This window comes from Leucopleurus acutus (genome assembly GCF_964270905.1).
Source record: "Leucopleurus acutus genome assembly, chromosome: 18".
NCBI lineage: Eukaryota > Metazoa > Chordata > Mammalia > Artiodactyla > Delphinidae > Leucopleurus > Leucopleurus acutus.
Window position 1 is genome coordinate 16,095,367 of NC_139160.1, and position 10,293 is coordinate 16,105,659.

Below are 10,293 nucleotides of genomic sequence, written 5' to 3' on the forward strand. Positions count from 1 at the left end.
TTACACTGTTGTGTTAGTTTCTGCTGTACAGCAAAGTGAATCAGTTATACATATACATATAGCCACTCTTTTTTTTTTTTTTTTTTTTTGCGGTACGCGGGCCTCTCACTGTTGTGGCCTCTCCCATTGCGGAGCACAGGCTCCGGACGCGCAGGCTCAGCGGCCATGGCTCACGGGCCCAGCCGCTCCGCGGCACGTGGGATCTTCCCAGACCGGGGCACGAACCCGCGTCCCCTGCATCAGCAAGAGGACTCTCAACCACTGCGCCGCCAGGGAAGCACTAGCCACTCTTTTTTAGATTCTTTTCCCATATAGGTCATTACAGAGTATTAAGTAGCGTTCTCTGTGCTATACAGTAGGTTCTTATTAGTTATCTATTTTATATATAGTAGTGTGGTATATGTCAATCCCCATATCCCAATTTATCCCACTCCCCCAGAAAAAATTGTAAATGATAATATCCATGGCTGTTCAGATGTGGCAAAACTAATACTTCATATGTCGCTGTAAATATTATAAAGTGGCACAAGACTTTTGGAAAGCAACACGGCAATCTTCTTACAATGTTTCCTAAAGAAATAATCCAAAATCTGGAAAAACAAAAACCTATATGCACAACCATGTTGTTCATCATAACATTTACAAAAGTGAAAATAAATAGCCAACAGTAGGTGATAGATAAATGATGATGCTGTACCCAATAGATTACCAGTACCTTGAGAGCAGGATATCTTATTCACGATGGGAGTTCCAGGGCCAAATTCATATAGTACAAGCTTTAAATAAATATGGGTGAATACTGAAGGAAAAGAAAAATATACAGCCACTTAAAATGATAATTAAAGACTAGGTAGCTGGTGGCACAATTTTAAGTGGGAGCAAGAACATTAAAGTGTATGATTACAGTCGTATTTCTGAAAGTTGCATTAAAAAAACTGCTAGAAGGTAATACATAAAATACAAACAGTCATTGTGCTAAGAGATTTATGAGCAATTCTTCTTTATTATGGTTATATTACCTTTATGTAAAATGTAAACACACTCCAGAGGGATTATGATTACTTAAAATATAAATTGAGCCTTAGAAACTGAGATTAAAAATTTAATAACATAAAAAATACATAAAATCCCCAAATAGCTCCACATTATAGGTAAATCCACCCAGCTAAAAAGAAAGCACAGTCATATAGAGAGGTTAGCACCTGACATTCATAACTTAGATGAGATGTATCATTTCTGAGTCCTAACTCAGTAATAAATGAACACATCACAGGAAGTCAAAATGCAGCCATGTAAACAGCTGTTTTTTGCTGTACTCCTGGTTTCTTCTGAACTCTCTCCGGCTCTGGGCTGAAAGGGCTTAGAATAGTTATCTTCTGACACCAAGGCCTCCAATGAGACTAGGCCAATTCTCTAATCCATGGAAATTCAGAAAAGCAAGACAGGCCAGGGGTGGGGTAGGCTGGTGGGTACAGGTCCCTGAGTTGAACTGTATTTCCATCTCCTAGAAAACCAAAACTACATAGAGAGAAAAAGAGGATACAAAACTTCAACAGCTTTTCTAAGGCACTGTATTTCAAAACTGTGGTTTTCAACCCATTACAGGTCATGAAATCATTGCCTGAGTCACAGCTAGGATTTTATGAAGGCTACGACAAAACAGAAAATATCAGTATGCGTGTCACCTTAAAAGGACACCATTTAATAAAACTTCCGTTTCAGTTACATATGTGTGTTATGTGTCAGTGTACATGAGTCTTGGGTAGCAAATGCTAAATATAGTTCTTACTATGATTTATGGTCAAAAAAGTTTCAAAAGCGTTACTCTAGGCAATCCAGGCCCTAACTTAAGGCCCAGAAAACCACCCAGAGCTAAACTGCTTAGTGTTTGAAACTAAAGGATTTATCTGGAAATAAGAATGTAGTGAACCCAGTTCAACTAGGTGTTAGGCATCCATACAAAACAAACGGCTCTTTAATATTTCATCCAGGAATAAAGAACCGCCGCTATCCAAAGGCATCGTTTTACATCACCTCACAGAGCGCATGCCACTTTTTTGCCCCCTCTGCACACTTTCTTCAGCTCCAGGTGTAGGATGATGGGTCTGCAGAGACTTTACACTTATCTAGTCCTTATGTGGGTACATCACAGTGTCAGAGTCACAGCTAGGAAATCCTAGGCTCTCCTCTGCCAGATGGAGAAACTGAGGTTTACAGCAATGAAATGCCCAATGCCCAAGGTCAATGCAGGGTTGAGCGGAGAACAGACTCCCAGTCCAGTTCTTTTCCAAGATTCCTTAAATGAAAGGCACATGAGAGCACAAAGCAGCACTGCCTGCCAAGAGACAAGCAGGATGACTTTTTTTCTCTTTTGGTCTTGTTACTTACATCTCTGACTCAATTTTTCAGACTAATGACTAAATGAAGCATTTGGATGGGGAGGACCCCGGCCCTTTAAATAAAAAACAAAGTTAATGAGACTGCTTACTGAAGTTGCACCAGGGAAGTTATTTTTTCTGCATTAGGGAATTTCTAGGTTAATTGTGGCACTCTCCTTGGGAGACCTACTCACATAAAAATAAACGAGTGCTGCCTGCTTTTGAATTCCTTCCATTCTGATACTGTAATTGAGAAAAACAGCTTGGCTTGATGGTACGTATACACTGAATATAACTTAGTTTTTAGTGTTACAGATATCAAGAGATCACTACTTATTTTGTCTTAAAGCACCATTTACTTATTGACTTCTAAACGGTGCTGTTTTAATTTCCCCAAAGCTGTTACTTTGTAAGGACATCCAGACGGCTCTCGGCAACAAACATAAAATCTCTCCCTCTCAAAGGCAAATTCAAACTGAAAACAGAGCCAGCAAAAGATGCTGTGCACGGAAAAAATAGTATTTCCATTTTTAAAGTTTTGATTTTGTTTGCCTGGAAAAAGATCAACTCTCTGAAGTCTCTTATGGCTACTACAGTCCTATGATTTTTTACCTATTTTTCTTTTTCAAAGTAAGTTTAGCAACACTTGAGATACAAGATAGCTGCTCAGGATTTCAAAATCTGAGAGTCACTCACTTTAGGAGCGTCAAACATTTTCCATTATCTTGCAATATCCAGATGAATGTATCCTGATTAAGATCTTTGAGCTCCTGGATAGAGTCTGGTTTAACGATGTAAATCAAGTAGGAAATTCAGAACCCTCAGGAGCTTTGGGGTCACTAGAAGCTAAGCCCCTCTAGCGAACCTCCTTAAACAGCTTTCCCATAGTGATTTTTTTCTTAAAAAGTCAATTTGTATTCTGACCTTTAGAGACCCAGAGGCAGCCTGTTTCCAGACAGATTTGCTGACATGAAGCCTGCCTCATGCTCTGAATTCAGGGTAAAGGTCTAATTTTCAAAATCATATGGGGCAAATTCCCATTTTGGAACCTTGAAACCAGCAATTACTACTTCCAAGTGATGAATCTCTAGTGCATAGTTGAAAGTTTATTAATTTTATGCCATTAAATAGAGACTTGACACACTCAAAAAATAGTTCAGATGGCTTCTAACTTTGTCAACTTCAGAGACCTCATGCCATCACTCTAGGAAGTCCTCAACTTTCAGAATTATGCTTGCACATTGGGAAAAACTTTGATTTGCATTTAAAAAATGTTTTGATCCAAGTGTTATAAAATGCATGGTACATAAAACTCCATGAGCTCAACTGAACTGATCCAAGGTCTCAGTATTTAGTGAAAACTAATGGTTTCAACCAGAGAACCGAGATAGTGCAATTTCACAGTGAAAAGAATCAATGGTATGAGCCAATAGTATGAGGATTTATAAATGATATTTTAACATAGCTTTTCAAGAAATAGTCACAAATGAACCTACTTACAAAACAGAAACAGAATCACAGACGTAGAAAACAAACATGGTTACCAAGGGGAAGGGGAGGGATAAATTGGGAGACTGGGATTGATATATACACATTACTATATATATTAAAAGAGATAACTAATGAGAACTTACTGTATAGCACAGAGAACTCTACTCAATACTCTGTAATGACCTATATGGGAAAAGAATCTAAAAAAGAGTGGCTATATGTATAACTGATTCACTTTGCTGTACAGCAGAAACTAACAGAACATTGTAAATCAACCGTACTCCAATAAAAATTATTACTCCAATTAAAAAAAAAAGAAGAAGAAGAAATAATCAAGTAGTGACTCTTAGAGTGGTTCAGAGTTGGGAAAAGGGACCTCCCTGGTGGTCCAGTGGGTAAGACTCCATGCTCCCAATGCAGGAGGGGACCCAGGTTCAATCCCTGGTTGGGGAACTAGATCCCACCTGCATGCCACAACTAAGAAGCCCACTTGCCGCAACTGAAAAAGATCCCACATGCCACAACTAAAACCTGCCGCAACGAAGATCCCACGTGCCACAACTAAGACCCGGTGCAGCCAAAATGAATAAATAAATATTCAAAAACAAAAATCAGAGTTGGGGAAAAAAGGCCTTAAAGATTTTTAAAAACCCAAACCACTCTCTCATTCCAACCACTTCCCACCCCTATCCCTTGTTGTAAACACTACCCTGGCCCAAAGTAAGGAGCTAAGCTTCTCTCAGGTTCAACTTAAACCTTTGCTCTAAGAAACTCACAACCTCCTCAGGCCCATTCCATTCCAAACAGCTGATAGATCAGTCATTGCTTAATCCATTCAATGAACATATATATGGGCTGCCTCCTCTGTGCTAGGCACTGGAGGTCAGACCATATATTGAGACAAAAATGGGACCTCCTATTACCCACTGCATGGCCCTATGTGCCCTTAGGGCCTACAGAAAACACAGATAACAATGTTGCCTACATTGGTCCCGAATGAAGTCAGAATATAAGGTGGCAGTTCTCCACAGTCCCTCCCCAGGACTTTCCTGGCGGTCCAGTGGTTAAGACTCCGTGCTTCCACTGCAGGGGGCACGGGTTCGATCCCTGGTCAGAGAGCTAAGAAACAGTAAGCTGCGAGTCATGGCCAAAAATGAAAAAGCAAACTCCGCAGTCCCTCCCCATTACCCTCTCCCCTGCAGACCCTCCCCATGGTCTCCTCCACAACACCCTGCCACCACACCCTCAGCTCTTTTTATCTCCCAAGAGAATTCCAAATTCTTGCACTCAGAGGGTTTGGGAATGTTCGCTATCACAATTACTCCTGTGGAGACACCAATTTTCCAGATTCCTCCAAGTGTGACACTCAGAGCTGAGTTCTGAATTCAAGCTGCATGGCTCCTGAGTGCATTCTTAACCAGTTCGTTCTAGTGCTTCTCAGTGCCCCAGGAGTTTTCTCTTCCCCCTCTAGCTAGAATGCCCCTTCCAACACCCTAGCTTTCTCACATGAACTTCTACTCATCCCGCAAGACCCACCTGGAGGAGAGCTCCTTGGTCTCTTCTCTAACCACTGCAAGCAGAGGAGATGCTTCGATGACCCCAGTGGATGGTGTTTGTACCCGCCTTCAACACATCTCCTTATATGAGATAAAAATCTGACCCCCTTTTACTCCTGGTGAAGGAACAATTTTCTATAACTGTCAGTAATTACCTAGAGAAACTCTCTGTATGAATTCTAAGATTGCTGACTTGTGTTAAGATATGCATATAAAGAATTTACAAAGTTAAAACATCTGGACAGGGCTGGCTCCCACCTGGAGCAGTCTCTTCTGGCTTTCAACACTTGAAGAGGCTGCCACTGGACAAGGGAGCTGCAGGTGGCTTACCAGCTACCCTGGTAAGCTGCAGGCTAGAGATCGGTATTGACCAAAATAGACCCAAGATGTCTGTGAGGAAACTTCTAAGCAAGGAATGTTAAAATGGCAGTCACGGGCTTCCCTGGTGGCGCAGTGGTTGAGAGTCCGCCTGCCGATGCAGGGGACACGGGTTTGTACCCTGGTCTGGGAAGATCCCACATGCCGCGGAGCAGCTGGGCCCGTGAGCCATGGCCGCTGAGCCTGCGCCTCCGGAGCCTGTGCTCCGCAACGGGAGAGGCCACAACAGTGAGAGGCCCGTGTACCACCAAAAAAAAAAAAAAAAAAAAAAAATGGCAGTCACTCAGAAGAGACAGTCCAGACAGAAGCTGGGAAATGAGGAACCCAATGTACCAAAGTTGGGCATATCCTTTGGAGACAGAATCCAGCTACAACCAAAGCAAAGACAGACTCAGATAAGGACAGTGAGTTCTGAGAACAAATTCCATTTTATGATAGCACCACAAATCTATACTTGTAAGTCAGACTGTTTTTATATTTCTTCTTCCTTTTCTTGTTTTTGGCTGTGAGGTGAGGCTTACAGGAGTTCCCCAACCAGGGACTGAACCCAGGCCATGGCAGTGAAAGTGCTGAGTCCTAACCACTAACCACTAGACCACCAGGGAACTCCCGTTTTTATATTTCTTCTATTTCCTTATATTTTCTCCCTTGGTATCCAGGAAAGGTCCAGGCTGTCTTAACTGTGCTCAGATGAACTGAGGGTAAGGGTTTTTACCACTCTTGGGCCTGAAGATTAGAATATCACCAGCCCACGACTGACGGCAGCCATAGGGTGAAAATGGTAGTCCAAGTGGAAGAATCCTCCAAAGGTAAGTAAAATTTAGGGAACAGCAATGGCTGTGGAATCCAGCTACTCTTCCCCATCTAAAAATTCTCTTTTCAATATTAAATCTTAGAGTTTGTGGTTTTATTTTCTTCTAAAATCTTCCCCCCCCCCCAAAAAATTGTGAGTATCTTGAAAGGACCTTGTCATTTTCACCAATGAAGTGTACACATGTGCTTAGAACACAGTAGGGACTCAAATGTTTGCTGATGGAATAAATGAAGCAATGCACTGACTTTCAAATTTTTAAGGCACTTTTAAGGCCATCCAGTCCAATCCTTTTCCGTACATTTGTCCAACAGAACTTTCACAGGTTGTCATAAAGTTCATTCAAACAAATATCAATGAAATGTCTACAACAGTTAAGATGCTGTGCTTTCAGGAACAAGAAAAAGACCAGTCACCAACACAACAAATGTTTCTTGAGGGCCTACTGTGTGCCAGCCACCATACTAGGCCTTACAGATATTACAATGAGTAAGACGCACATAGCATCTTAGGGAATTCATGGAGAAGAAGATAAATGGATAACAAGTACCTATAACACTGTTATAGATGGAAAATGTTAAGCGTTTTCAAAGGCTGTTGGGAATCAGAGGTCAAAAAGGAAAACCAAGGTTTCAAAAGAACTTACGGGACGCTGCCATTCAGGAATGGGACAATATTTTGTCGCTTAACCTTACAGTTCAGGAATGAAAACTACTAGTTTCTAACTGAAGTGGTTGATGGAAATGGCTTGGTAGGTTTTGATGAAAATCAATATTCTCTCTTCATATCTTGATAATGATAATTATGTCAACTGACAGTGACACTGGATTTTGAAAAGCAAGAATACAGATCAGTTCTCTTTTAATGGAAACCATAATCGAAACTGAGCTCTAAATAACAAAGTTCTTGTCACATGTGACTATATGACCTACAGAAACATAGACTGGTCAACTTGAGTAATAATAAAAAGATATGTAAAGAATAAATCCTAGCCTTACTTATTTAACAGCAACAGCACAATAAAATATCTTCTATTACTTACACTGTAAACTGGGAAAGTGAAAATTAAGCTTAATAAATAGCTAAACATTATTGCATTTATGTTGTCCCATAATCAAATGAAACTTATCTTCACTCTCTGTCATATACGCGACGTCAGCTTCTCCAAATACTCTGAAATGCACCCCGACTAAAGCTGTTTCCTTCAGGATAAACACAGTGAAATGGAAATCAGAAGACAGGAGCCAGGCCCAGCTCCGCCACTAGTTACATGAATTTGGGCAGGTAAATTCTCTGGCCTAATTTTCTCATCTGTAAAATGAAGCCATTACAGCAAATAACCTCTAAGATCCCTTTGAACACTTAGGAAAAAAAAAAAAACAAAAACCTATGAAAACTAACCTCTACTCCCAAAGCATCAACCAAAGCAAAAAGTTTCAAAACTAATTATTAAAGGAGCTTAGGTTTAGCTACCTTTCTGCCTCTCTTACTTGATTCAACAAACTTACTTATGAATTTCCTACCGCAGTTCGGTTGAGCAGTTTCATCTCCAGTAGTTACAGAGAAAGTGATGTCTATCAATATATTATTTTTAAAACACGATTCTGTGACAAAGAATTTCTAAGTCCAGAAGCAATCTCTTTCGTAGAATTTTGCCTCCATGGAAAAGTTAAACACTCATAAGCCTTCTTCGTGAATTTCAAATGGTTTCTACATCCATGTATTCCACAGCAGCCATGAATTTCTTCTGTTCTTGGCAGACTGCTTGCCATTGGTGTATGTTTACAATGTTTTCCCTTGAATCTGCACAGGAAGTGAATCAGGCACCATTTGGCCATTTGTATGGAGTATGATGTAGACAAAAATATGTCATTAATATAGTCATCCTAGTTATACTGAAGAACCTATGATATGAATAGACCTATCAGGCATATTTTTTGAAGCCACATTGTATGCAAAGCACTGAAATGACTATAAAGACAGTATGAACACTTTGTTGCTTTACCTTTGCCTGGAAATTTCACAAGTCACCAAGAAAAAAATATTTTCTACCTCAGCATAATTTGAACTTACATTAAGAAAACGTAACTCCTATTTTAAGGTTAAAAGCTCCTTGACATATACCTCTATAATGTGACATTTTTTAGAATACTAGTTGATATTATAAAAGCAACAATTCCAGATCAAAACCATAACTACTATATTCAAGCTTCATTCCTCTGGAAACTAGCTTCATCTGCATAATTTCTGCATTAAAGGTCATTAAGTTAAAGCAAAAAACGCACTGTCTGAAAAACAAGGGAGAATACTAAAGGCAGAACAACTAGTTCTACTTCGGCAAATTAAGCAAAATTAGGCAAAAAGAAAGGAAGCAAGCAAAGGGAAGGAACTCAAGAGCTATTTGCAGCAGTGGTCCCTTGAAAGTTCTAGGAGCTTCCCCTTGAGCTTGAAGAGACAAGGAGGGCAAAGCAGAGAAGTCACCTCTCCTGGGCAGAAGCCCTAATACTCTTCACAACTTGCAATATTCATTGAATTCAGTGTAAGATGTCTGGGAGATCTGGATTCGGTGGGAATGTCTGGGAGAAGGGAGTGGCATTTGCTTTCCTGGGTCTGGAGCCTTAAGAACTATACCAGAGTTCTCAAAACCTCTTAGTTATGTCACACAAGCGGCTTGGAGCATCCTCCCCACGCACACACCTGCAGGGCCGGGCAGCTCCACCCTCTCCCCTTCCTGTCCTAGGAGCTGGACCAAGGTCCAGTGGCCGGTGCACCGTTAGTCCAAGGGCCACCCTGGCCCCGGCAGGCGCCACCCGGGCAAGGCCAGACAGAACGCCGCTGTCCGGGCTCCGCTTTCCGGAGCCACGCAGCGGCGGCCACGCGCAGCTGGACACCGGCAGCACCAGGATGCGCATTATAATAACAACTTGGGAGAGCGCTCTACACTCGCGCCGACGTGGAGGCACAGCCCCTGAAGCGGGCTCTGGGACCGCCGGCGCGTCCCGCCCCTCCTCGCGGCCGAGGGGCAGCGGTTCGTACCTGTCCTCCGAGACACTGATGACGCCCTCCTCCTTGGGCACGATCACGGCCATATTCACCACCTCCTGAGACCCCTCGACCCGCTGCAGCAGGATCGGCTTGCGGGTCAGCGGCTTGGGCTGGATCTCTGCCGCCATCGGAGGAGGGGGCGCACTGCGGGCGCCGCCGCCAACTGCGCCGCCGGGTCGAGCTGAGGAGACCGCTCGGGCACGGGCACAAGCTGAGACAGGGACTCTGGTTGGCCGGAGCGGGCCGCCGGGGACCCGCGATCATAGCCTGGCCGGCGCTCCCGGGAACGACTCCGCGCTCCCGGCTTCGGGCACCGAAACCTCCACGACCCGCGCTGCAACCCGGCACCACCACCAGAGGAGGGGGCGGAGAGCCGTGGGGGCGGGGCCGGCGGGGGCGGAGCCTGCCGCAGGGGGTGGCCGCTGGTGGGCGCCAGGGCGGCTGCACTTCCGGAAGGGTGGTGGAGGAGGAGGGGAAACTGAAAAAGGAGGCGGGGCGCTGGCGGCCCAATGCGCATGCGTCAGGCCACGAGCCCATTTCCACCCCGCCCCTACGCCATTCGCGAAGCCGCGCGGCACCGCCTCTAAAACGCATGCGCCTTCCGTGATCCGCGGCCTCCTCGCCACCTTCCACA

The 10,293-nt window shown here is 43.4% G+C and overlaps 1 protein-coding gene across 2 annotated transcripts in view; it reads right to left on the minus strand.

Annotated features, from left to right (window-relative positions):
• The window catches only part of WDFY2 (WD repeat and FYVE domain containing 2), a 177,713-nt gene extending 167,708 nt beyond the window's left edge, over positions 1-10,005 (minus strand). For both annotated transcript variants that reach the window (XR_014326909.1, XM_082859507.1), the window contains exon 1: positions 9,651-10,005. Coding sequence is in view for 1 of the 2 variants with exons in the window: in XM_082859507.1 (XP_082715633.1) it covers positions 9,651-9,787 (137 nt within the window). In the remaining variant the exon portion in view is untranslated. The remainder of the gene's footprint in view (positions 1-9,650) is intronic.
• Between the last annotated feature and the right edge of the window lie 288 nt (positions 10,006-10,293).